Source organism: Apodemus sylvaticus, chromosome 7, assembly GCF_947179515.1.
Source record: "Apodemus sylvaticus chromosome 7, mApoSyl1.1, whole genome shotgun sequence".
Lineage (NCBI taxonomy): Eukaryota > Metazoa > Chordata > Mammalia > Rodentia > Muridae > Apodemus > Apodemus sylvaticus.
This window is the reverse complement of record NC_067478.1, coordinates 108756640-108784380: the sequence shown is the minus strand read 5'-3', so window position 1 is coordinate 108784380 and position 27741 is coordinate 108756640. Positions and strand designations below refer to the sequence as shown.

General features: G+C 44.0%; 1 protein-coding gene across 2 annotated transcripts in view; it reads right to left on the bottom strand.

The window, feature by feature from the left end:
* Nucleotides 1-1443: 1443 nt before the first annotated feature.
* The window catches only part of Dpy19l1 (dpy-19 like C-mannosyltransferase 1), a 97730-nt gene continuing 71432 nt past the window's right edge, over nucleotides 1444-27741 (bottom strand). The window contains exons 14-23 of one of the 2 annotated variants that reach the window (XM_052188796.1): nucleotides 22535-22636; nucleotides 20505-20576; nucleotides 18507-18556; nucleotides 14675-14699; nucleotides 13195-13314; nucleotides 11587-11761; nucleotides 9300-9399; nucleotides 8139-8264; nucleotides 4013-4197; nucleotides 1444-2678 (exon numbers count right to left, since the gene is read on the bottom strand). In XM_052188796.1, the coding sequence (XP_052044756.1) occupies nucleotides 4041-4197; nucleotides 8139-8264; nucleotides 9300-9399; nucleotides 11587-11761; nucleotides 13195-13314; nucleotides 14675-14699; nucleotides 18507-18556; nucleotides 20505-20576; nucleotides 22535-22636 (927 nt within the window). In that variant the 3' untranslated portion in view covers nucleotides 1444-2678; nucleotides 4013-4040. Of the gene's footprint in view, nucleotides 4198-8138; nucleotides 8265-9299; nucleotides 9400-11586; nucleotides 11762-13194; nucleotides 13315-14674; nucleotides 14700-18506; nucleotides 18557-20504; nucleotides 20577-22534; nucleotides 22637-27741 lie in introns of both variants that reach the window. The other variant, XM_052188795.1, reaches the window with a different exon arrangement.

Sequence of the window (27741 nt, the reverse complement as noted above, 5' to 3'; positions counted from 1 at the left end):
AACTTCCTTTTGTACTGGGCTGCAGTTACTGCAGAAGCTAATATTGGGTTGGTTTACAGAATAACTAGCGGGTGCTAAGTTCCGAATAGGGCCTCTATATCCCCCCTTCCTAGGTTCAGGAACAACATGAAACAGGATAGGGTACAAAGACAGTAAGAGACAGGAGGGATAAAACATGGAACCCAATCTTCAGAACCAAGCAAAGTTGCTGCAATCTTCAACTTTTGGCAGTTATCATCACTGATTGGACCCACCAACAGTCTGTCATGGGGTGGGGTGGGAAGGTTCACAGGACACACCTCTAACAGATTACTACATATAGGCAATTGATAATTGCTAGGGGAAGGGCCCCACTCATCCTTGAAGACCTACAGACATTTAATAGGTAGCCAGAGGGCTGCTTTCTTCTGCCTTTAGCCACTGGTAAACTGCTCCTGTAATCAATCCCTGACCCATGTGCCTGCAAACATGTAACAGCCCTAAATAAACCTACTGGGACACACACACACACAGACACACACACACACACACACACACACACACACACACACACGAGCACAGACACAAACAAGACATAAAAGAGGATTCTTTGGGAATGGAAGGGGATCAGTGAGAGTGGGAGGGGACACAAGGCAGCAATGGAGGGGTGAAAGTGATCCAAACATATTCATGTATGAAAATGTCATAATGAAGCCTAATGCATAACTACACTAATAAAAATGTAAACCCTCGGGTCCCCATCTTAGAGCAGCCAAGTGAGAAGCTTGGCAAATTCCCAGATTTTCTGGGTACTTCTGATGGCCACTGGCTTGTGAATTAGCATATCAGAGCATCATTCTCCAATGATGTCAGAATCAAAGTGCAGCTCTGTCAGAAAGTCAGCTGTAAGCTGGGTGGTGGCGCCACACACCTTTAATCCCATCAGACCGAGGCAGTCAAATGGTGGAGTTCCAGGCCAGACTGGTCGGTAGACTAGGGCCAGAGCCATACACAGAGAAGCCATGTTGAAAAACAAACAAACGAACTAACAAATCTAACAACAACGATGACAACAACAAAACAAAAAAGTAAGGAAGTTGGTCTCCATGGGTGAGGAGAGCTAAACTGCCTTCCCTCCAAGCAGCAGAAACAGTAACACACAAATATATGGACTATAATCTGGGGAATCTTTTACAACAAATTGCCTTTGGTGTAATACATGGGAAGAGCTGTCAGCCACTTTGTAAGGACAAAGGAACGTGTGACTTTGACCATAAACACAGTATCGTTTTGGATGATTCGAGCCCCTACCGTCGTCGGCAATGGGCCCCAGGTTGTCACCTTTCCCCGTTTTAGAGAAGACTGGAAGAAGGTGTGGAGCAGCTCAAGGCCACCTAACTGCAGACGGGAGTGAGCGTAGCCTCAAGGGGCAGAGGACAGAAGCAGGCGGAGAAGGCACTTGGCACATTTTGTATGGATTTTTTATTTAACATATATAGTACATGTAAACAAGGAGCATAAAATTCATAAAAACACAACACTCCTGTCAGGATCGCGTCATTTCTGACACATCCTTTCCTTTTCTCCTCTGTGCTGTTGGCCTACGGAACAGCACGCTCTGCCAGGCATTTTAGAGGTTTCTCTCTTAATGGACGTATTACCCAGCTTATTGTTTTTAGTGTCACAAGAATTACTATTCAGTTGCCTTCTGTCTTTCCTTCCTTTCCTCACACTAAAGCAAAAATATTTGTAAATGCTAAAAATATGCAAAATACTGATCTTTACTACTGCATTGTCAGCTACATAAAATCTATCACTGTTCCATGTTGCCCTACAAGTGTTTGCGCCGCAGAGCACGGCAGTGGCTAGATGTGCCAGGGGCTGTGTATGCGGGGGACCCCAATGCCTCAGCTCCAAGCTGACTCGCCGAAAATAAAAGCTGAGCTTGCTGGTGGAGTTACATTAAGACATACTGTTACAAAAGGTTTCTGCAAAAAAAAAAAAAAAAAAAAAAAAAAAAAACCAAAACAAAACAAAAAAAACCCCTCATTTAGACTACTTTTAATGTTTCTCAGCATGTGAACTGGTTCTAATAGTATTTTAATGTTTTGTTTCTCTGTACAGAATTTCCAATCATTACACATGAACTTGTTATGAAGGGGATTGTTAGAGGGTAAGAACAGAAAATAACTTTAAAAAGGTGATTAAAAAAACTCTAACTGCTGTATCCACACAGCAGCCACGCTGGGCTGCAGAATGGCGGCAGCCGAGGCAGGGCACATGTCCCTCACACCCACGCCTGTAACTTTCTTCACATGCTCTTATATTACCACACCACAACTCATACACCCCTAAAGCATGGCCTCCAGCCGCTCCCCTATTTTCTGAGTTGGTAAAAGCTTTGGAATAGACTAAGTGTCAGATGAGGAAGCTTGGCCAGTCTGCTACAGTGGGAACGCCGTCCTGGGCAGCTGCTGGAGGGAGACCTGGCGGGTGAGGCTGGCTCCTTACGGGCCACACTCCTCTGTCACAGTGCTGTCTTGGCAGGTGGCCAGTGTCCCCCAGACAAGCTGTCCTTGGGCTCTGGGAGGAAGGCAGAAAGAGAACAGCTCTTCCTTCTGTGGCTGCCAGGAGTGGGCACCGGAAGCCATCCCTGAAGGCTCAGGTCTCAAGGACAATCCACACTGAGGTTAATCTGCCTGTGGTTAATAAAGAGAAGACTGTATAACTAAATGTGTAGTCAGCCATGGTCAGTTTGTTTAGAATTTAAAACCTCAAAAGCATTTCTTACAACAATGAAGATGATGGCTTTGAAGTATGACATTTCATAGAAATTAACTTCTAAGAAAGAAAATTTGTGTAAGAAATTCAAAGCATGTTTAGGAATTAAAAAAAAAAAAAGGACAAAATGGGAAAGACTGAGCATACTCACTCCACATACTGATTTTTTTTTTTTGAGGCAAAATTATAAGGCTTAAGGCTTTGTCTTATTGAAGACAGGCAATTTTGAAAGCAAAATTAAAAACTCTATCCATTTACATTTTGATAGAAATTACTTAGGTTTTATTTTACCTTAATAGTGAAAGTGAAATTAGCATAGACCACCATAAGCTATATCTCTCTGTCTCTGTCTCTGTCTCTGTCTCTCTCTGTCTCTGTCTCTCTCTCTCTCTCTCTCTCTCTCTCTCTCTATATATATATATATATATATATATATATATATATATCTCAAGCTGTAGATGTATCATATTTGGGGTTGACCAAAATAGTTTTTTCCAAAAGCGTGATTAATCATAACATTTTTTAAATGAATTAAAGGTATTAAAATATAATATTTGATTAATATTAAAAATGAGAAAAATACACAATTGCTAATTTTTTAACCAAGAATAAGCACTTGCTAATCAACTTAAAGACAAGATAGCATTTATGTGGAAAAGAAACCAGTCTGTGTGGGGAGAAATGCAATACCACATGAGTGGAAACTAAAGGAACTGACTGGTCCTCGCCACTATACCCAGGAGTCTGGGTAACAACAGGCAGGAGACACTTTACTCACAAGAGCAACACAGAACACAAAGAGCACCCACAAGTGAGGTGACCAGGTGACCCTCACGCCAACTACGCCGGGACTGAGAGCTGAGCTGTCTGACAAGACCAGGAGTCACAGACTCACTCAAGTGTTCAAAGAGAAGACCCAGAGGTAAGCAGGAAGCAAGGGTGGGAACAGGCCCTGAACTGTCCAGACATGACTACAGTTTCTTATCATCAGTCACCACCCATGATGTATGTCTACACAGATGGCTTTGTTCACTGTAACACAAACATTTAAACCAAGCACAAGCATATACTCATTTGCATAGCAAATTTTAACAGGTGCACTGAAACAGCAACTAATCAATCTGGTGTAAGTCACTTTTACAATCAGACTGGCAAATGGACCAAATCAATGTTTGCCATTTGAAAATGTTACTTCCCCAGACTTTTCAACGGCTTGCGATCTGAGTGAGTGGCAAAGCAGTAAAGCCATTACTGATGCGTCTCTGGCAGGTGACAAGCAGTCACTGTCTGATGACTTCTAGGACTTTGTAAACACTGTTCTGGAACACTGTGGTAAAGTGAGGCTTGGAATCCTTCACCAAGATGTTACACAGGGGTGTTTTCCCGGCGTTGTCTGGATCCTCCACATCCCAGATTTCAGGCATGCTGCACCCAGGCCTAGGAAAGCAAGCACACGTGTTAAGCCATGCACACTACCCAGCTGCAGACAGCACAGCACAGCAGTGTCAACACCTCTTGTCTCATCACACCGTTCCTGCTTCCATTAACTGACGTAGCTCTTAAGTCACACAGTAGGTACCTTTACCTCTATAATCTGCCACACTCCTCTTAGGACAATGGGAACACAGAGGGAGTGTAAGGAGACTCTCAGAATGCCTGTGCTCAGGGACTGGATACGACAGCTGAGAGACACTGGTAAGCTCTGCCTCCGCTATGCATCAAGAACGGCCTGTTAAGGGTTTCCACCTGTGTAAGGGGATGTCCACAGAACTGGCTTGCCCCTCAGAATGTGTAGCCTGAGGGCAATCATATGTTTATAGCACCAGGCTCAGAGTACAAATGTATCAATTTTAACAATTATGAAATTTGCTTAGTTCACAGGGAAGGTGTACTCAATATACTCTAAGATAAGTCAATTGAAAAGAAAGTCTTATTGTGATTGTATGGGAGGGACATGGCGGAGAAACTGCCAATATGGCTGCTCCATTGTATGGTTAGGGTTTTTATTGTAGGAAAAAGAGAAAAAATATCCAGAGGTCAAAGCATAGAGAGAAAGAAGCAGACTGGACATGGCCAAAAAAAGAGAAAATATCTAGAGGCATCAGGAAGAGGAGAGAGGAGAGAGGAGAGAAGAGAGAGGAGAGAGGAGAGGAGACAGGGAAGAGGGGAGAGAGAGGGCGTGGCCAGGGCTGTCTGTCAGAGAATGGAGAATAGCAGTTTGAGCATTTCTGGATATATGAACTGCCTGACAGCTGACAAAGGTATGCTTACTTCTTGGCTAAATGAAATTAAACTGTAAATACAATGTATTTCTTTTCTCTTCTTTTCATCTAAAATCAGGGTCTCACTGTTTGACCTAGGATAGCCTGAAACATACAGTCTTCCTGCCTCAGGGTTTCAGGGTTTTGGATTCCCAATGTGTGCCACTGTGCCCAGTCAATAATACATTTTTTACAAAGAACAATATAAGAAGCTCAGCATCTTTAATCCCTGCACTATGGAGGCAGAGGCAGGCACACCTTTGTGAGTTCAAGGCCAGCCTGGTCTACATACTGAGCTCCAGGACAACCAGGACTATGTAGAAGGCCCCAGTCTCAGAAACAAAACTAAACAAAACCTAGTATAAATAGGCTTATCAAGTTATAGTTGCCTAAATAACTCACCCAAATAATTTAAACATTTTAAACCAAGATCAGATTTATAGACAGAGTTGCTGTATTTTCATGTGGCTATTTTTTCTTTACTTGTTTTGGAAGAAAAGTGGGAACATCTCAAGTTCAAGGGTAGCCTGAGCAAGTTACTAAGATGATATCTCAAAACACACACACACACACACACACACACACACACACACACACAGAGGGAAAAGGTCTGGGGCAGTGTGCCTGAACAGCATAGATGAGGCCCTCAGTCAGTCCGAAAGGAAAGGAAAGGAACAGAGACAATTATAGAGAATAAACGATACAGAATGGACCATGGCTGCTCGTCTCCCCCATTCCTCCCTCCCTCCCTGCCTCCCTCCCTCCCTCCCTCCCTCCTTCCCTCCCTCCCTGCCTCCCTCCCTCTTCATGAGAACAAACCACTTATGAGAAGTCCACACTCCATGTAATCTTTTTGACTACACAGTCCAGCCCAATATTCATCCCTTAGCAGGCAGCAGCCTGGCCTTGAGTATCATTTCTCAGAGGCACTGCTAATAAACATCAGCATCTATCTATCCTGCTAGAGCTTTGATCCAAGTCCCCTCTCACACATATTATAAACAAGGACAGTTCTGGGTTGCTGTCACAAAATTGGGAACATTATAGGACTTGTAAATGTCCAATTTATTTATTTTTTGCATCTTGGTATATGAAGACCCATTTGGTCATCTTCATAGCTGTTAGTTCTGATCTATGATTACTGAAGGACTCTCCCGTGGACACAGACTTGGGTCATTTCCCACTTTGCTGTCATAACGCAGCACCACTGCATTTTGGTGCCTGTCTCTCTTTTGTAACTTAAATGTCCATCGTGTTTAAGATACAAATTTTCATTTTGCCTCCATCAGATTAACTACCAGAGAGCCTCCTAGTGATGTCCCCAAAAAGGGTTCCAGGGCAGTTTCTGAATAGCCTTGTTTACACGGGACGTATACAACTGAAGAACTAGAAACCTAAGGCTGAGCTTCTGGTTTCCATCCGTAAAGTTCTCACACACATCAAGGTTGAACTGTTATCACTCTTGGGGTTGTAGAGAATACAATAACTAAAAATTCAATACCTACTCTGGGTTTCCCAGAGCTCAACATGCTAGAGCCAAGGGAAGGGGTAAGAGCTGCCTGCCCTGTGATACCTGCCCGCCTGGTACTGGGGTCCTGGAAGTCTCCCCAGCACCAAGCCCATCAATCAATAGCATTTGTGACAGTGGACACAGTGGTGTATGTCCGTAACCCTGGACCCCCAGAAGGCTGAGTCAGTTAATGCCATTTTGGGAACAGGCTAGACAACAGAGCAACACACAACACAACAGAAAAATGGGGTGGGGAAGCAGCAGTGGGAATGGGAATGATTTCCCCCTCAACAGAAGTATTTTAACTTTATTCAAACCCTGACTTGAATTAAGAAAAGCCTTCTTTGAAAATATAAAGAGGAAAAAGAAAGAAAAGAGAAAGAAAATGTAAAAAGTTATAAAAGCTCTACAATTACCAAATTAAAAATGGATATATTATAGTTTTTGTCCACATGGTGATGTATCTGAGGAATGATCAAGCCATACCATTAAGCCCTGAGGAGATCATGCATGCACACATAAGTGAGCACCTTTTCACGCGTGCACGCACATGCACGCGCGCACACATGCACACACTCAGCACTAGATTTTCCTTTCTTTCTCTCCTGAGATCTGTCTGCTTCCCCTGTTCTGACATACTTTTATTTTCCAGTATCTGCAGCAAGCTGCAGGTTGTCTCTGGCCAAGCTAACTAATACAGACTGAAGGCAGACAGAATAAGAGAAAACCCCAATACTGGATAAAACACCTATCAAGAAACTCAGTTCTTCTGATGTAAAACATGCAATGCTTCAACTCTGGGTGAAATCATCAAGCCCTGTGCTCCCCGTTTAGGGGACGCTTTGGACACTGTCATCTGCTGTCTCATTTGGACTCAGCATTGCTGAGTTCTGTTTTGGTTTGTTTGTTTTTGAGCCAGAGCCTTGCTATACAGCCCAGGCTGTTCTCAAAGTCCATGTGTAACTCAAATTTGTAACCTTCCCCTTGGTATGCTGGGGGTGGGATGGCAGGTGTGTGCCCAGCCCCTGGTAAGGCTTTACGTCATGTCCACTCCAGAAGTCATATTCCATTCTGAGATTTTTCTGTCACTGCAGCTATGCTCTCATCAGTGAACTTCTTCATGGAAACAAATTTCTTAAACCATAAACTTAGGAGGATGTGGGCAAAGCAAGAAGGAGAGTGTCACTTGAAGTGATATTACCAGACAACCACATCCAGCCCCAGGACATGTGTCAGGAGTGTAGATTCAATCTGGAATCCCTTAGCTGTTGCTGGTTTCAGAGTCCTAAGTCTTTTGAAAGACAATACATTCAGTTCTAACTATTGTGTTTTTTAAAAAAAAAGTAAATAAGAACAATTTAGGAAATTATCCATCTATCCAATATTTAAATACTTTAAAGTAACATACATGCATATCATGTTCAAAAGTATATTTCTATAATGAGTAAAAAAGTCTAATTCAAATTATATACAGTGTTCATTCACACTTTTGAAAATGTTTTATTTTACATATATCCTATCTATCATATATACAGAACACTTTCCGTGGGTCTAAGCTAACTTCTCTCTCTTAGGATTATAATCTATGAATTGGGTATAATACTTACTTGGATCTTCTTATGCACCATGACTCTTCCAGAATGTAGTAATTCACTTTTAATTTCATCAGTTCCTTCTTCACGGCCTCAGGTCCTTTCCGGCTATACATTGAATATACTATTTTTGTCCTGGCTCTTGAATTAAAAAAAAAGTAGGTAAAAACTTTCAAGATTAAAAGGGACACGGCCAGTGTTCATGGAAGCAAGCATGGGAGGAGACTAAACACACTGCAGACAAGACAGAGGGTGGACAGGCCTCGGAGGAGCTGCCAGGGCTCGGGGGAGATCACGACAAGAAGGCAGACGCAGCCCAGGGTTCTGGGAGAAGGGCCTGGCTCTAAAGAACACCCACATCTCCAAACTTAATGCTGCCTTTGCCCTCTTGCTTTTGCCTATAATTTCCCAGCAACCCTGTGTGCAGGCAGGGATGAGAGCAAACAGACCAGCATGGTTGGGCAAGGCAACTGTTCAACCCATATGACTCTCCACTGATTTCTAGATTTAAGGAAAACTTCTCTACAAAATTGCTTTGGAAAATTGCACTGAAATTGACTTTTTAATGAAAAAGCTTTTTATTTATAATATGTACACCCCATTGTTATGCAAAACAATATGCTAATAGTATTCATTTGATCGTTTGGGAAATGAGTAGCTTTTCTGCTCTGGAAAGTACATCTATATTAAGTCTATCACCTCTTCCAAGAAAAAAGAATGCATGGTTTATGGGGAAAACAAGTAAGTCTTATATGACAACACAAAATATCTAAATCCATCAGAACAAACAATATGATAAATGCAGAGCAGAAATCCCACTGAAGGAATCACTTCCAACCGACTCCTCAGAGTTCAACAAGAAGTATGGCAAGGAAGAGGCTTTATCAAAAACCTTAAACTGGTGAATGTTAGAAACTGTGGGCGAGAGCGCTGAGGAGACCTGGATACCTTGGACAACTGATAGGATTTCCTTTGTTTGCCCAATAGAAAGCCGTAACCAAAGATACCAGCAATACTGCACCATGGAGCCTCAACAGCTTGGCTTCTAGCCCAGCTGCTCCTTCCTCATGAATGATTCTGAAATAACCTTGTTGACTCTCTTCTGCTGGGATCCTCACTCGCTGTCTATCTGTGTGAGACTTGTCCTTCCTTCCCACCATGCACCTGTGCACTAACCTTAGACCTGCATCTTCGTAATGTGGGTGGTTCACAACGGGTCGGAGAGCAGAGAGCTTCACACTTGCCATGGTGGGCATGGCTCCTGCAAACACTGCATCTGGAAGCAATGACACGGTCTCAGGAACACTCTGGACAAGCATCAGCAGGGGCTACTGTCAGGACAGCCCAGCCCTTTCCCAAGTAACAGAGCTGGCTGAAGCCCAGAGAGGCTCACAAGTTAAAGGTTAAAGCGTGGCAGCAGAACGAAGCCAGTGGCTGACAGAGTGGAGTTGTGCAGAGTGGAGTTGTGCAGAGTGGAGGTGTGCAGAGTGGATGTGTGCAGAGTGGATGTGTGCAGAGTGGACGTGTGCAGAGTGGACGTGTGCAGAGTGGACGTGTGCAGAGTGGAGTTGTGCAGAGTGGATGTGTGCAGAGTGGAGGTGTGCAGAGTGGATGTGTGCAGAGTGGAGTTGTGCAGAGTGGATGTGTGCAGAGTGGAGGTGTGGAGAGTGGATGTGTGCAGAGTGGAGGTGTGCAGAGTGGACGTGTGCAGAGTGGAGTTGTGCAGAGTGGATGTGTGCAGAGTGGACGTGTGCAGAGTGGAGTTGTGCAGAGTGGAGGTGTGCAGAGTGGAGGTGTGTAGAGTAGAGGTGTGCAAAGTGGATGTGTGCAGAGTGGACGTGTGCAGAGTGGAGTTGTGCAGAGTGGAGTTGTGCAGAGTGGAGGTGTGCAGAGTAGAGGTGTGCAAAGTAGAGGTGTGCAGAGTGGACGTGTGCAAAGTGGAGGTGTGCAGAGTGGACGTGTGCAGAGTGGACGTGTACAGAGTGGAGGTGTGCAGGGTGGACGTGTACAGCCAGGCTCAGGACAGGTGGCGGCTCTACGGCATGATCACCACCTTCCTGCCTTTCCCTCTGCTTTTCTAATATGTTGGAGAGCAGTCTCCAGCTTATGGGACCGAGGTGTGAGGCAGTCTGTAGCCTGGTTGAAGCAAGGCCCCCTCCAGAGACCCCACAGAAGAACATTCTACAAGGGACGGAACCTGTGAGCTATGCTTCCAGACTGCTGACTCCTCAACTCCATAATCCTGTGGCCATCAGTCACATCAGTCACATCTGGCCAGGCCCCAGGCCCCTAGCATTCTGGCTAGCTCCACCCCTATATTCCCCGCCCCTTGGTTACCTGACAATAGCCAGGTAACACAGCTTACTATAAATGGGAGCTTCTTGCCCCTCCTCTCCCTCTCTTCCCCTCTCCCTTCCCCCCCCCCGCTCTCTTTTCTCTCCTGTGTCCCCATCTCTCTCTGTTCCCCCTTTCTCTCTATTCTTTCTCCCCTTTCCACGTGGTCATGGCCTTCTCTCATCTTTCTATCTTTTCTTTTGCTCTTTACTTCCCTATCTCCTTTTCTCATTTTACTCTTTTAATAATAAAGCATAGAAACTGTGAGCTGTCTCTTATTAAGACTTGCCACCATTAGAAACAATGAATTCATGAAATTCTTAGGCAAATGGATGGAGCTGGAGAACATCATACTAAGTAAGGTAACCCAGTCTCAAAAGATCAATCATGGTATGCACTCACTAATAAGTGGATATTAGCCTGGAAAATTGGAATACCCAAAACATAATCCACACATCAAATGATGTACAAGAAGAACAGAGGAGTGGCCTGGTTCTGGAAAGACTCAGTATAGCAGTATAGGGCAATACCAGAACAGAGAAGTGGGAGGCGGTGGGTGGGAGAACAGGGGGAGGGAAGGGGGCTGATGGGACTTTTGGGGAGTGGGGGGCCAGAAAAGGGAAAAACATTTGAAATGTAAATAAAAAATAAATCGAATAAAAAAAATTAAAAAAAAAAAAAGACCTGCCGCATAGAAGCATGGAGCAGGCCTCAGCGTTTCCATCCGCCAGGGAAGGATTCCAGCCACCTCTCAGCCAAGAAGCTTAACAGGTACCCGGGAGGTCCTTCCTACTGGGACAGCAAGTTTCCATGGGGACATGGATTTAAGGGCCATGACTCACGGGTAAGAGGGAATGGGAGGGCTGATACTGAAACTCCATCAAGGAAGGAAACACAACAAAATCATCTTAAATGTAGAACTTACGAATTTGGAAAACTTCAATAAGTTTAAATTCATATGAACATAACAAACTAAATCACTAAGGTGGTGCAGCATCCCCACCCAAGCCGTGTAGCCAATAGTGGCAACTCCCATAAAGGACTTCAGGGAGGATTTCGTGGTAACAGGAAATCGTGGTACAAGAGTCCTAGCTAGATTACACACCAGCAGGCTTTCTCGCTCCCTTACCTGGCTTTGTGCTGTATCGGATCCACTCTATGAGCTCTTCTTGTGGTAAATTGCTGAACTCCCCTACGATGTTCCACTGGGTCTGTAGGTTTGCCCAACCTTGAATAGACATTGCTGCTAATACAGCAAAGACAACAGCACCAGGATGCACTTTGCCAAAGAGCCATCCGAACAGCTGAAATTCAAGGAAAAACCCTGGTGACGGTCAGCACAAAGCAATGGGTGCCGGCAAGAGAACCCGCCGGAGGAAGAGCTCAACCTGTGCTGTGCTGCCACACGCGGACTGTTTAGAGAAGAATTTCATCATGACTTCTGTGGGAGGCATGAGAGGTTAGAGGAGAACTGAGGGGTCAGTTATCTTTTCCACCTCTGGTGAACTGCAGGGACTGGACTCAGGTCACTGCTTGGCATCAGGCGCCCTTAACCGCTGAACCATGTTGCTGGCCCAGCAAATAATACTTCAACAATGATATTCAGTATCAAAACTATTGCAGCCAAGAGACACAACTTCAGAAGCATTGCAAGAAGAGCAGGTCACCTGCCTGGTTTACAAGGCCCAGACTAAGATAAAAACCAAAGCCCATTTATAAAACTTGGTTCAGAATAGGCTAGGGACCCAGCTCACTGGTACAGCACTTGCCTGGGCTTGATCTCCAGTACCACAGGACGAGCAAACTTAACCCAATGCAGAGTCTTTCTGAGTTTGCAACAGAGTGCAGTTACCTGCCCCATTGGTGGGGTGGAGCTAAGATGGGGGACTTGCCAACAGGTCTGTATCCTGTCCCAACCCAGCCTAGGGGAGGGGACTGAGAGGTGTGGGGCCTCTCTAACACAGCTTGCGCACTGTGAAGCAGCTCCGCACAGTACTCACGACAAAACCATCCCACTCTCCTCTCCTCAGGCACCCCCTGCTTGGCTTCAGGGGAACAGGTACACATTTGGATCCCCCCCCTAAAATTAAGAGCTGGTGCTTCGCAAACGTTTGTTACAGTTGAAAGAGGTGATACTGTACTTTGCTGACGGATGACTCAGCCGCCCTACAGAGAAGCAAAGATTCTGAATATAATTACATGGTAGGTAAGAGCGAATTGTCAAAGACTAATGAATAAAACCAGGGACACATGTACAAATGTACACACAAGGAAAAGCATCTTAAAGCTGGATTCTGAAATAAGAGAATACAATTTGAAAGCTAACTTCAAACTAACTTTTAGAAATTATGGTGGTAGGGGAACATGCCTTTAAACCTGACACTCAAGAGGCAGAGGCAAGCAGATATCTCTGAGTTCAAGGCCACCCTGGTCTACAAAGCAAGTTCCAGGCCAGCCAGGGGATACATAGATGAACTTTTTCTTGAAAAATCAAAACCTACCCCTCAATAATAATATCAAAGCAAATATGTGATGTAAAAATTAAAAACAATTCCTCTGACGAGCCCCGTCTGCACTGGTGTGATATCTGCTGTTTGCTTGGGCAATCTTACAAGTTAGAAGAGCAGACAGTGATCAGCTTGGACCACTAGGCTATAGGAAGTTGTATACAGAAGCAAAGAGAAGAATTTAGGACCCCTTAGTAGCCAAGGCTGGGCCAGCACTGTCACCAAGTTACCTGTCTGGAGCAGATGAGGGAAGCCATAACGCACATGTGCGGTGTGAGGAAGAGCTTCAGTCTCATGATCAGAACCCCAAGGGCTGTGTATGCCAACAGCTGCAGGGCGTGGTAGACCAACTAACAGGCAGAAAGACAAGTGAGAGTTCAGCTCTACCATTTGTGAAGTTAAGACATTGCTAATCTAGGTATGTAGAAATGATCTCTTAACTGAGTCTATGGAATATTTTTATAAATCCTTAGAGAATTTCAAACAAGGCATCTAGAGCACAATCATTCCTGACAACTTCTCCTAACTCCGGAGTCTCGGAGCCACGGCCCAAACTCTTCACATTCTCTTAACTTTGTGTCCTCCTTTAAAATAATAGCTCAGAGTCCTATTTATGCTATGTATGCAAACACACATCTCCCCCTCCTCTCTTCTCCCTTTCTCCTTCCTTCCCTCCCCCACTTTCTCATGGGTTTGAGATCATCTGCTAGAGCAAGAGCATTTTGGACCTACCAGGGGCCACATCTTTAAAAACCAAACGATACTCCCTCCTGCAGAAGCCATCGACAACAGCTCCTCAGTGTGGGTCAGAGGCTCACAAGCACTGGCCCCATCCACGCCAGAATGTGGACTGGCTTGGTGGTCCACGGACCTTGTGCAGGCTACCCCTGCTGAGAGCTCACGTGTGGCAGTCCTGTGTGCAGAAGCTGCTGCAGTTGCCCCTGGCCCCAGCTTGGTCACAGAGACAGAACACGCGGCTGAGCTCTCCCCTTACTTACTCTGCACTGTGATGAGGACGGAGAACTCCCTTTATTTACAGGCGTGGAGAAGCCGCTAACACGTACTGCCAGGCTGGGCCGCTTTATCAGAGCCACACAGTCAAGCATTTGCGCAACTGCATTCAGAATCCAGCTTGCAGTTAACACAGCCTGCTTTCGGGGTCTACCTTAAGTCTACCTTGTTTCTGCCGTCAGACCAAGGCTCAGAGAGGGATGGAGGCCGCTGCCTCCAAACCACAGTGCTCCCCCCTGCACTGTGTGAAGCCAGCTGATCTCTGCAAGGTGGGAACAGCAGCAATCACGTCTCTGAAGCTTCTGGACAAGGTGTAGAAAAATGTGGCATTCTCCCACACAAGGATACCTTGCGCACTTGCCTCACTGGGCTCCAGACACTAAGTACTGTGCTGTTACTGTAGGGCCTCACTCACTGACCAAAAGTCTCTGCCAGTTCAGCAAATGATTCAGCCTATCAGCTTGCTCATTCCCAGAAACACAAAAGAATACATAGCCAAGAATTCTGAAGGTAAATTAATAACAAGTACCAATAAATCTACATACCAGGACTACATACCAAAGAATGAATGCACACACACACATACACATACACACACACACACAGAGAGAGAGAGAGAGAGAAAGAGAGAGAGAGAGAGAGAGAGAGAGAGAGAGAGAGAGAATATTAAGTAAAGCCTTGGTAATGTTAAATATTTACCTCTCCATGATCAAATTGTTGTTTTCTGAAATGAAAAAAAAATTATTCACAACAGAGGTACTACATTTACTTTTTCTTTCATCTACAAATAAGAGCCTTTACAATTTGTTTAGCATTCCTCTCAAGACACAGATATATAAATCAAAACTAAAAATTTTATCCCACTGCTAGTATACAACCACTTAAGTTAGCTTATTTTTAAAATAGCAATGTGCATCTGACTAGGTATATATTTACTATGCCAATAATCACATGGTGTACACAGCACATTGCTTCAGGAATGCCATGGAGAACTCCGAAGCCTTCAGAAGCCATGTGCCAGTGTCCTCCCCTAGTGGATGAACCCTGAGCTCTGTTCTACTGCAGCAACAGAGACGGCAGGGACACAGAAGTCACGTGCACAGTCTACTCAGCACCAGGTGTTTGACATTCTAACAGGCACAACATTTGCCCTCAGCCTCGCTTGAATGTTCTCTTTCTGGATACTGTGCTTGGAGACCGGCAAGTCCTGCCCTCGTCTTTCCCTGATGACCATCAATTCCTATAGGAACAGGAAGAGCATTCAGGAAAAGGGCCATCCCAGGCCATCCGGCCATCTACTCCTTTCCTTCAAAATCTAAAATTGATGGGGTTTCCTTGAGATACAGACTCTCAATCCATCAGAGTCAACGTTCCTCTTCTTGTGACCCCACTTCTCACCATGGAGTGCTACCTCCTCCTTGTTCTGCCCTGATTGCAGTGACCTGGTTACAAGCTAACTGACCCCTAAAGCCACCAGAGAGGCTTGTCTCCCACTCAGTGTCCACTCCATGGCCATACCCATCCCACTGCCCCTTTTGAGACAGGATTCACATCTTATCTTGTGTATTACTTTACTTGTCCAAGTATGATCTAGTCATCCATCTACTCAAGTGCACAGAATACGAAACATGCAGGAGATTGAGAAGTAACAAGATATAAAAGCACACTTCTCCTCTCAGGGTTTATTTATATATAAGTCAGCGGGAAAGGAGGTGTATAAGCAACTGTCTGCCAGCAGCTGGAGCTGTGGAGAACAGGACATGGGGTAGCATGCAGGATCATGAGTGCCTAGAAAGGCTCGTCACCACCTAGTGGTATCTGAGAGGGTCACAGAGGGGAGGCTGGAAGACCCTGTGGGCAAAGAACAGACAGTGTAGGGAGGTCCTGCTGAGCCAGTCATGTAGACAGTATACTTGAGAGGAAAAAAGACAGAGAGACACTAAGAGAGGTCCATGAATGGGAAGTAAGGGGTCAGAGGGTGCAAGGTCTTGGAGACCAACATGAGGTCTGTGATGTAGTTGAGTTTAAGTGACTTGAAGGACTGAAGAGAACAAGCACATGGTGTTCTGTCTTCTGCTGGAAATGTTTGCATCTAGAAATAAGATCAGAGGCAGAGGAAATCAGGAAGCAGCAGGAGAAAACAATCCACTGAGGCAGTGCTGGCAGGTCAGAGTATGAGTGGGCAACCAAACTTTGGATAGCATTATAAATAGGATAATGGCAAGATTTACATAGTGTTAAGATGTGGACCTAAGAGCAGAATCAAAGACTATGGGTTCTGAGATAAGCCATGGGGAAACTGGAGGTGTCAGATAGGAAAGGTGATCTGGAAGCTTTCTACCATTGGGAGCATGAAGAGATTCAGAGTTGTTCCCAAGATTTAAACATAGATAAATATCTGTATCAGTGACCCACTTCCCTCAACCTAGGCAGAACATAATCTGAGTTGGGAATCTGATCTCAAAAAAAAGTGTATATACATTGATTTTAGCAAATACACAAGCCAAGCATGAAGGAGGTAGGATATCCCTTCTTTCAAAGCAAAAGCTCAGTCTTCATTTCCTAAACACATGAAGTACTAAAACGTGACAGTCCTTTGCCATCCCCATGGACAGCAAGGGAGGCCAATCCCAGCACCTCTGGCAGCGAGACTGCATCTGGACAATCTCAGAGCTGACGAAGCCTCCACTTCGTCATGGCCATGGCTACCTTCCTTCCTTCATCTCCAGGTCCACGAATAAAGCAGTTAATGGTGATCCCATCCAAATTAAACATCACTCTTTCTCATCTCCTCTCTACTTCATAATGATGTTTTTTCTTATGTAAACTGAAACATGAGCAAGCCGGTCCATTTCCACAGAGAGCTTGGACCCCAGTGACCTGAAAAGCCCACAGGACTCAGGTTTTCTGAAATTGCCTCTGTAGTTAAGTTACTCTTGAAGAGGCAGTTCCATTTTTCTATGAAAAGTTTTCAGCTCCTTTTCCAGAATTGCCCACTATAGTTCTAACTTTGAAGCTGCTTCTCCAAACTCTTTCAACAAAACAAAATAAACCATTGCCTTAAATGAAGAGAAATGTTGACATCATAAACCAGAGTCTTTTCCGTTTCCTGCCTGTACTCACAGGTACAAGGCAAGACACAGTTATAGCCAACTGTTTCTAAATGATATACAAGATTGTTCCATTATATTAGCAGAGCTCTGAAGGTCAAGAGACAGTGTAAAAGTAAGGATATTCAAGTTATAAAAGAAAATGCATACAAACATATAACATAGTTACCATATATATGTATTACTTGGCTTTTCAAAAAAAAAATAATTCCAGTGACATATGCTCAAACCATTCCCCAAAAGATGGCAAAAACATTCCACTTTATACCAGAGTCATAATTTTATTCTATATAATTCTATATAATCTGATACATATATACTTGACCACATTAACCATCCATATTACATGCAATACCATGCTAAGCACCCTTGACCTCCATCTTCATTTGTGTGAACTCTTCCACAGGATGGACCTGTAATGGGGGAACTGCTCAGCTGAAGGGCAGGGCCACTGTTGTATTTCTTGCCACAGCCAATTTCCTTCCAGTTGTGCAAGCCCTGGTTATGGCCAGTTCTTACTCATCTGGAAGGTAGAAAGACTTTACTTTTATCCAAAACGTCTTCATCCTAAGACTGTAGGCCTTTCTGAGCCTCTATGAGTCATGTATAATTCTCACTCTATTGGCTATGTGAAAAGTTGAGCAGGCAGGAATACAGGTAACAAGTTCAAGGCCCGCAGCCCCGGGCACAGGGGCAGCTTGCCACCGTGAAAGTGCAGGAGAAGGTCCTGGCATGAGTGTGGTGGGGAGAGACAATACAACGCGCTTTTCTTCTGTTGCCTTCCCGGGTCCTTCATTCATTCCCTGGCGTGTCTGGAGACTTTCCTATTAGTTTTTCTAGTTCTTTGCATGCTTCCGGCTGTTATCAGTCCTGAGTTACATACCACAAGTATTTCCCGTAACCATCCTTTCCTTTCAATCACGCTCCTAGCATCTTTTATCAAACTCAAGTTCTTCTGTTTGAAGTTGTCAACCTTCCCAGCATTTAAGTTTTGTATCCCTTAGAAAAGGCCTTTCATTTCTTTAATTTCAAGTATATTCTCTTTGTCAATTTCTAGGTACGACTGGCTACCTATGCTTTGATATTGCTTCTTAGGGAAGTTAAGTAAAAAATGAGAAATAGGGACAGTTTTATATTTCTCTGTTTATTTCTCAAATGGGTCTCCAAACAGAATAACTGATTTTCTCTGCTGAGCGGGCATTTCTGTGTCCCTCCAGGAAAGAGGTGAAGGGGGCATGGCCAGACTTCTCTTTATGAGATGCCATGAATGAATCCAGAGCCCAGGGCCCTCCACAGGAAGGAGAATGGGGACAGCTGAGCGCATCCCTGCGGAAGTCTGGGTGTACACCACGCAAGCACAGACGGGCACACTGTAGCCAGAGTTCAGCACATGGGAATAAGAACAGCAAGGCCATACTTACCGTGTATGTGTCTGTTGTTTAGCTATGACACCCCGCAGATCATTAATAATCTGCAAATGGAGTTTTAAAGATTTTAGAAAAGCTGTTGTAAAAAATAAATGTTAAGACTCTTAATATAAATATGAGAAATATGGAGATATGAGACCATTCAGAAAAAAATAATTTCAACATTATCTTGTACTAGCACAGTCCTCGATTTTGTCTGTTTATATGGTTGATTTTGTCCAACTATATTAGGAAAATTCCAATACCCCATTTCAGGTGTGACTAACAGGCTCAGAGGATGAACTGGTTTCTGGGGGGTGGGTGAAGGGGGTGAAGGGGCCAACATTAAGAAGCACTGCTGGTCCTGACTTTCATTCCTGCTCCTCCCCCACATGAGGTGATAGCAATGCCTCCTTTAATCAGGCACACAGAACCACGCACATAGCTCAGAGAGGCCAACCTATTAAAACCCTATCTCCTGTAGCATGAACATCCCTAAGCATCTTGCACATGCCTTAGTTTATCCCCTGGAAGAATTACTGGGCTGCTGCCTCAGTCTCTACCATCTTTCTGGTTGATTTATGAATTTCTGGTCCAAAGCACTATCTCCAGAATTTACCACTGATCACCAGATTTCTCAGGCAACAAAAAACAATATAGTCCTATTTTCCAAATGGTAGGCTTTTAAATATTTGAAAATAATTAACCACCTTCTATTGGAATCTCTTGTTCTTTAAACAGGGGAGCTTCACTTATCTGGCGTACTATATTATAACCTCTGCCATCAAATCTGTAGTCTCTTATTTGGCTTTATTGAGCACAGTCTCACCTCACTGTGCAGCTCTAGCTGGCTTAGAACTGGTATAGAGACCAGAGCAGCCTCAAACCCACAGACATCCACCCGTGTCTGCCTCCCAGGTATGAAGATTAAAGGCATGTACCATCACGCCTGACCACTCATCTTTGAATAGGTCCTTGATGGTCAATATCTGGCAAATTTTAGGGATTCTTAAATAGGAATCAAAGTGCAAAAATGCAAAGCAAGTGCAGAGCCTGCCACACAGTGAAAGCGAGTAACCTGAGGTAAGTTGAAGCAGGTCGAGAGAGCAGAGTTGAGTAGCACCAGGTGCCTGGTACAGGAGGAGGGAGCTAAGCCGAGTCTAGTGTGACAGCGGGACAGAGAGCTACGAACAAAGTCTGATCTTGCACGGTACTATATGTCTGCCTCAGAGGTCACTGGCTGAGTAACACATCACAATACGCCACGGGGAATTACTCTGGCGTACAAAGTACAGTATAAACTGAATTCGAACAGTAATTACAGTACAGAAGATGCCACGGATAAATTCACCGTGCTAACACAAATCACTAGAGATCAATACATTGTCCGGCTTTGTCCTATCTTCTTTGACTGAACATTAATCTCATCTTTTAAGTCTTACACAGTTATAGCCATCACAAGCTACTTAAAAACATAGTTTCATACCTGCCTTTCTTCATAGAAGATTGATGTTCCTCAGGCCTAGTTTACACCAGGGCTTAGCATTTCATTATCAAAGTAAACATGGAGCCTAAACAAGTTATCCAGTTCATCAATACACTAAAGTTTCCCAATTCTTTTTGATTAATAATAAACCTCATGAAGATGTAAAAAAAAATGGCTCATATATCATATAAAAGCTAAAATATTAAATATTTTTGGAAATATTACTTAGTATTCAAATCCAGTCAATGGACATGAGTATCTGGGTCAATTGTGGCCTCTAGAAATGTCTCCCAAAATGCATGATCAGAACCTAAGCCATTCTTTCCTGCATTCATTTTAGGCTAGCAGAAACCAATATATATATAAGATTCATAATTTTTCATATCAAAGGCCATCAGTAAGAAAATACAGAATGTTCCAATTAACCAGGACAAACTATCAGATTACCATGTAGCCAAAGAACTGTAACTACTCTTCAAAACCAAGCACCTATGGAATTATAACAGGTTTCTCAATGGCAAGCGCACCTTTCTAACAATGGCGCCGACGATGACGAGAACAACTGGAAGCAGCAGTGTCTTCGTATATCTCAGTGGAGTCTAAAATTGAGCAAAATGTCTTTTCAAATGGTGAAACAGGTGAATTTCCAAAGGCATAAGTAGAAAACATTCATACAAAACATTCACCAACCAAGAGTCCAGCCTGTGCACTGATTCCCATCAGTGAAATTAAAGCATGTCTCCATAGAAACGCATTTCACCAGTGCTAGGCTGAAAACACTAAAAATACAGTTTCCAAAACTCCCGTGAAGGGCAACTCATTTTTTCTCTTTATACACTATTTGCCTATCTGAGGATCTCTGCTATTGTTCATCCTAAGAAAGCAGTGTTTATCCTCATGGAGCAAGCTCCCTTGTATATTTTTATGCATATTCTTACCTATTATATTTCTTTTTCTTATACACAAACACATGCTGAATAATGTCCAGTGCTTATGAAGGTAACAAAACTAACTTCTATGCTTTAGCAACAGAAACTTTTATAGAAAGTTATTTGTATTTAGCATTTAGTATTTAGTAGCACAGTCCTATGCACCTCTCAGTTGCGACAACCACTGTAGCCACTGCTGGCTGCTGCTCTTACACTTCTGTGTTCTAACTGTAGGGAGATCTCCTGTGTCTCCTCCATTATATGTACTGAGTGCCTTTCCAGGTCAGCTTAGAATTGTGCTGGGGATAACATTTAAGGCTCATCTCTGTTCCTACTATATACATACGATACCATAAAAGGCATGCACTCCCTCAAGAGACAGATCCTCAGCTGCCTCAGAGCAGAGACCCTGAACTCAGATGTGCAGGCATGGCATATTGCAAACTGCCTCACATGGAATGAAGCCATGCCATGCTGCAATGCACGACTTCTTTCACTGGACCTGCAATGGCCACTTTTCAGGTGAGAGCAGCAGCCTGACTTCCTCGGAGTACCCAGCCCCTCGTGCACCTGCTCTCTGCATATGTCTGCCTTCCATTTTCTTTACCACTTTCTTAAAGGAGCCTCGATTTCTATAAAGTGATATTCTAAGATCTTACAAGAGACACTCTTCCTTTGATTTTTCTTACTACCATTTGTATAACTTTTACCAGCTAACCTATATCAATGCCATAAACAGGATCCTGAAGACCAACATACAATTAGTCATATAAGAACATAAAAGTCTACACTGAAGGCTGCTACCCTGTCACTCAGCACCGAATTTTATCACAGTGGGATTGCAGGGGTAATGAATATGTCGATAAAGTAGTGGCCAGTTTAGTACATTCCTCCTACACATATAGCCTTAAAGGAAAATGTATCCGGCATAAACAGCAATAAAGGAATGCAAGATGAATGGTGCTTCCGAGGCTATAAAAACACGCTTGCTGGAACAAACCAGATCATCAAGGATTGAAAATAATATTTCACATCTGAGATTAAAGCACTGGACTATGTGAAATCTCATTTTGTCTTCAGAATACCTATTTGTAGTATACTACCAAGAACTTGTAGACTGTAACACAAAGAATAAATGTTTCATTCAAAACCACTAATCCACACTGCAGGATTCTGCCCCACAATCCTCTACCCACTCTCTAGTTTTCCTTTGAACATCAAATACCCAAATCAAGTTTTCAAAAGAGAAATGTTAGTATGGAAATTTGTGTTCAATGATGTTTAAATACAATGTGATCGTTTAAATACAATGCGATCGTTCAAATCTCCACACTAAAGTGATGCAAAGAGCCTGAGAGTCTGACTAAGCTAAACAGCGTAGTCGTGAAAAGAGGCAATCAGAACTGCCCGCCTGTCTCATTCATCCAAACGCTGTGTTGGAATCATGTTTCCAAAATGCCTGCATGGAAAAGGTCATAAATAAATGCACCAATAGGAAGAGCTTCCGTTGCGCTGCTAGGCATTCTTCTTCCGAGATAGCCATGCATTGAGACCCTGAAACAGCAGCCCCCTTTATGAAAACTGAAAGGGCCAGAGCCACGGGAGGAAAGCTGGGCACTACATCCTACCTCCTTCTCCATGAAGTCAAACTCGGCTGCACAGGTGTACAGTAAAGTATCGAAATCCTTGTAACTGAAGAATTTTGATGTTAGTAAGTTGCCAATATGAGCCTAGAAAGAAGCAAAGTTAGGAATCATTACACTAAGCTAAATATTATAATTTTGCATTTTAATCTTTCACTGGACCTGAAATGGCCACTTTTCGGGTGAGAGCAGCAGCCTGACTTCCTCGGAGTACCCAGCCCCTTGTGCACCTGCTCTCTGCATATGTCTGCCTTCCATTTTCTTTACCACTTTCTTAAAGGAATACTTAAAACAGTTTTTGCTGCAAGAAAAAGTCCTTTGTTCCAATTCTGGGCTTTTGTTAAGGAAAGTTCTGTTCCTCCAACCTCACAACTGTGTCCGCTGTTCTGCCAGCATAGGGCAGATCCCCAAGCCTCTCACGCAAGTCCACTGTCACCCACTGACCAATGCCCAAGGCATTCACCCTGGAGGGTTTCTGCTCACAGCAGATTTTCTACCACATCTGCAAAAACCACTTCCCAGGCGCCACCTTGCTCTCTACCAAGAGAGAGCTCCAGCAGGAACTCATAAAGATTTCTGTCCAGCACACAGGAATCCAGGTCTGGAGCACAGAGGGAAGGCTGAATGGGAATACTGGGAAGGGACTTAGAAGACTGTTTGAAGGCAGAAGGCATGGGAGAAGTGGTATAAAAGGTGCCTCTGACTCACAATCAACAAGGGCAAGTCTGCAGTCATGGTCGCCTTCCCCCAAAAGGTATGGGGTAAGGAACAACTTTAAGATTCAGGTAAGGACCCTTGCTGTGCAAATCAATGAAGTCTGTGGTCCCGGAAACCAGAAAGAGAGAACTCCAACCCCCCTTACACACACACACACACACACACACACACACACACACACACACTACAAAATCCAAGGAAAGAACTACATGGAGATTCACAAAAACTTGTGAACAGCAAAGTAGAATGGCACATGCCTGCATGGGGACCAGCATGGACTCAGATGTAGGTCTAGGAAATGACAACTGCTGGGGAGAGAGGTCAGCTGACAGTGTTCACTAGAAATTATAAGCCCTACTCCAGGGGTAAGAGAAGATAAAACAGAGTACAAATCAGCATGATGTAATTAATAAGTCCATAATAAAGATTATCAACTTTATTGGAAGAGCATGCACACTTTGTTTAAGCAAAGTAAAAAAATCTAAGTCTATGTACACACGTATACACACACATACACACACACACACACCATGTAATAACAGTATCTTAAAGTTTCATGTAATTTTTTTCTAATCACAAATGCAGTAAAATTAGAAAATAGCTAGGAATAGCTTTAGGAATCCTTTCGATGGAAAATAAATAATCCAAAATTTAATAACCTTTAGATCATGCAGAAAGTTACAAAGTGCCAACTTAGAAAGGATACGAAAAGCACTGCTTATAGGAATAATTCACACAAACTTCCTAGAAAGTCAGAGTGTTAAAAGCAAAAGGGCAGAGCATTTTCCTATATGCTTGATCTTGCAAATGGACTCTACAAAAGTTAATCTCAACAGAAGAGTATGGTTAAAAGTGTCTTGGAGAGGAGGGAGTGAGGGGAGAGAGGTCAGAGCGGACAAACTATAGCTGGGAGGAAAAGCTCGGCAGGCCTATTGCACAGCAGGTGACTGTCATGAGTGACCCCTTTTCCATTGCAAAATGCAAAGATGGATGTGAAGAGCGCTCGTCACTAAACAACAACAAAGTTATCTAAAGACAGGCTGCTTTTTACTATTCCACAGTGTACCAAAGCTTCTACATAATACTGTACATACTAAATACATACAATGTTACCTGTCAAGTTACAGAAGTTGAAAACATAATTGTTTTAGTAATAAAGGACCATTTCCTAAATATGTACACGTGTAAGATTGGAGCATGCAACTTCAGCTAGCTGGTTTCAATAATGCCTCTGCTAAAGCACACTTCTTGCTGTGCTTTAGACAAAGGACAGGCAATGGTCCTGAAGGCACATGCCACAGCTCCTGTCAGATGACCACATCCCTAAGGAAGTCGAGGTTGCACTGGATAACCTCCACAGAGAAGATCCTGAGCACTGCAGGCTTCAATTAAGGGGAAATGCCAGCTCCACCCACAGGTTCTCTGAAAATAAGAGATTGAACCTGTCTTCAAAAATGTGGGAACGTACCACGATCCTGAAATCCAAATCAGACAAATTCATTACGGGTTAAAACAAACAAACAAAACAAACCTTATACCTTTCATGATTGAAGGCAATACACATAAGCTACTGGCCAGCCAAACCCAGCAGTAATAAGAAAGAATAAAACAACAAACAAGTGAGGTTTGCTTGTGAGGTACAGCCGTGAGTTAGTTAGGATGCCAGTGAATATGGGGACTTCTGGACATGGAAGAGTCAGAAATTCCCTCCCCCAAGGCAACCATAAAACCGGGCAAAAGGGTCACAAACAACCACGTCACAGCCTTCTAACCCAACAGCCACCAAGTTGTATTTACTGATTAAAAACTAACTTTCCTTAAAGAAATGGGAGTCTGTGGCACCCTGCCTAAGCTGTTCCACCATCCACTATCAGCACCACCGTGGATGCTCCAGTTTGCTGGGTCAACAGCATGGTCTCCTTGAGGACAATGGGACCAGTTTTAAAACTTAATTTGAAACATATTAGAGATACCATGATCGGCACCAGCCAGAAATGAAAGATGCAAGCTATCCTGGTGGAGCCTAAAAGAGAGGCTAAAAGAGAGTGCAACCCCAGAGACAGAAACAGAAGGTAGGCAAAGCAGGTGGAAATGCTACCTTGAGAACCTGGAGATGAGAAAACCATCTAAGAGATGGGGACACACCCCTGAGGGATGTATACAAGAGCATTCCAAGAGAGGCCATGCTCTCTACAAACCCACAGTCGGTGGAGAAGAAGGGGATATGAACAGGGGGCAGGCAAAGAGGCACAGAAGGCAAAAAGACTGGAAACTGTCAATATTTATTAAAGAATGTTGATTGCTTCTTGGGAATAACAAATGTCAGAAGTTTTTCAGAAGCCACAACCAACAGACAATTCTATAACTGGCAAAATGAAAAAAAAAATAAGCACAACAACCAAAACTGGAATAAAACCAAAACCCGACAGACCCATTGCTAAGAGACCTGGCTATAAAAAGTTAGAAAATGGAGTCAAGTAGGTTAAAAGGAAACAAGCTTCCTCAAACACAGGGAGAAAGGCAATAAAAATGGTGGAAAGTGTTTATAAATATAAAAGGCAGCAAGCCCCTTTGTTCTGAACTTATGCAGCTGGCATAACTCACCAGGCAGTGCATGACATAGGGTGAAAGGAGAGGAGGGAGAGGGAGAGACTCTGAAGTGAGGGCTTTATGGACCCAACCTGAATTAAACCAACATTAACCTAAGGAGATTCTTTAACATTAAGATATGCATTGCAATCTCTAGAGCCACCATTGAAAGATTAAGTAATGAGTTACTCACAGCACAACGCACCGCAGCACCATCCCTAGCCTCAAACTAAGGGCACATCAGTGGATTCAGGGAGGAAAAAATTGGTGTGTGTGTGTGTGTGTGTGTGTGTGTGTGTGTGTACAATAATGATAAATCACAACAATAATAACCATGGCAACACCAACTAAAGCTTACTGAGCACTGACTGCATGCTATCCTGAGAAAGTTACTTTGATTTTGGTAAATTTTGTAAGATCTCACAGGTCAGACACGGCAATTCAAACCTAAGGAATCGTTAAACTGCTGAAAAGTACTGAGAAGTACAAGTGCATTTTTGTCTGGTGGTTTGTTTGTTTGTTTGTTTGTTTGCTGTTGTTGAAAGCTACAGAATTCATTAGTTGCAAAATGAGACCTACTTAAAACTATACTTGAACCCTCACCTTCAAGTTTATCAGAGAGAACTGAGGGTCAGGGTCAGGGTCAGGGACCAGGGACGGGGGTAGGGGCAGGGCAGGGGCAGGGGCAAGGCAGGGGCAGGGGCAGGGCAGGGGTAGGGGCAGGGGCAGGGGCAGGGAAGGGCAGGGGCAGGGGCAGGGGCAGGGCAGGGGCAGGGGCAGAGCAGGGCAGGGCAGGGGCAGGGGCAGGTTCCTCCAAAAGGACATCGAATGGAGGAGGAAAGATGCAGCCCCGCCCCCCAAGACTGGGTGCCTGGCACGCGCTTCCTTAGCAACAGCATATAAGGATACTGCAGGCCTTGCTGAAGCTCACTGTGACAGCTCTAGAGACAATCATGAAGCTTAGGTTACCTCTTGTGTGGAAATCTACAGTGACATTAGGCTGCAACACAAATGTTACCAGAGCCTCCAGTCTGAATACTGAATATGCCTTAGTCAGTTTGTGCCTCAAAAGAAAGGAAACAAAGTCCACACACGTGCCTGGAGCCATTTTACTGCCTTCCTTCCCACCCTCTGCATCCAAGCTGACTCCATCACCCCTCTCCTCTCATTTGCACAGATGCCTCCTGATTTTCCTTCTGTGTGCTCCTGACGCATGCCAAACTTACTACTCTTTTGTCATAGCCTTCGTTACCTTTTGTATTATTATAATTGCTGGGAGTCCCTAATTGAGAATGTGTTCATGACATCAAAAATCGAGTAGGCAAAGTGAGGCTAGGGGGTGGCTCAAGGAGGGGGGTGCACTGGCACTCACTGCCAAAGCCTGAGACTAGCATGCATATAAGCCCAGCATTGTGAGGGTGAGACCAGAGGACCACTGGGCCTTGCTGTCACCAGTCTAGCTAAAGGTTCAGTAGGGGACATTGTCTCAAGACACTAAGGTAGAGAGTAATAGGACAGAATACCTATGTTCAATTCTGCTTACCCAAAGGCACCCACATAAGCACCATGAACACACACAGACACCACACACACACACACACACACACACACACACAAATTTTAAAAAAGCAACTATTCATAAGAATCTTTAATAAAACAGAAACTGTAGTCCCACTTGTCACACTACAAGTGCTGCTGGCCTACAAAAACCATCAAATCTCAGCAGGCTCCTCCTTCCTGTTTCAGCCTATGGCTACTGCAGTAAAATGTCCCACAGGAGATGTTCAAACTGAGAGGAGGTGGGTGGACTGGGTGGGGGGTGGGGGATGGGGGGTGTCCTATCAAAATGGCAGCACCACAGCATCTCCTCAGCCTGCAGCCCTCAC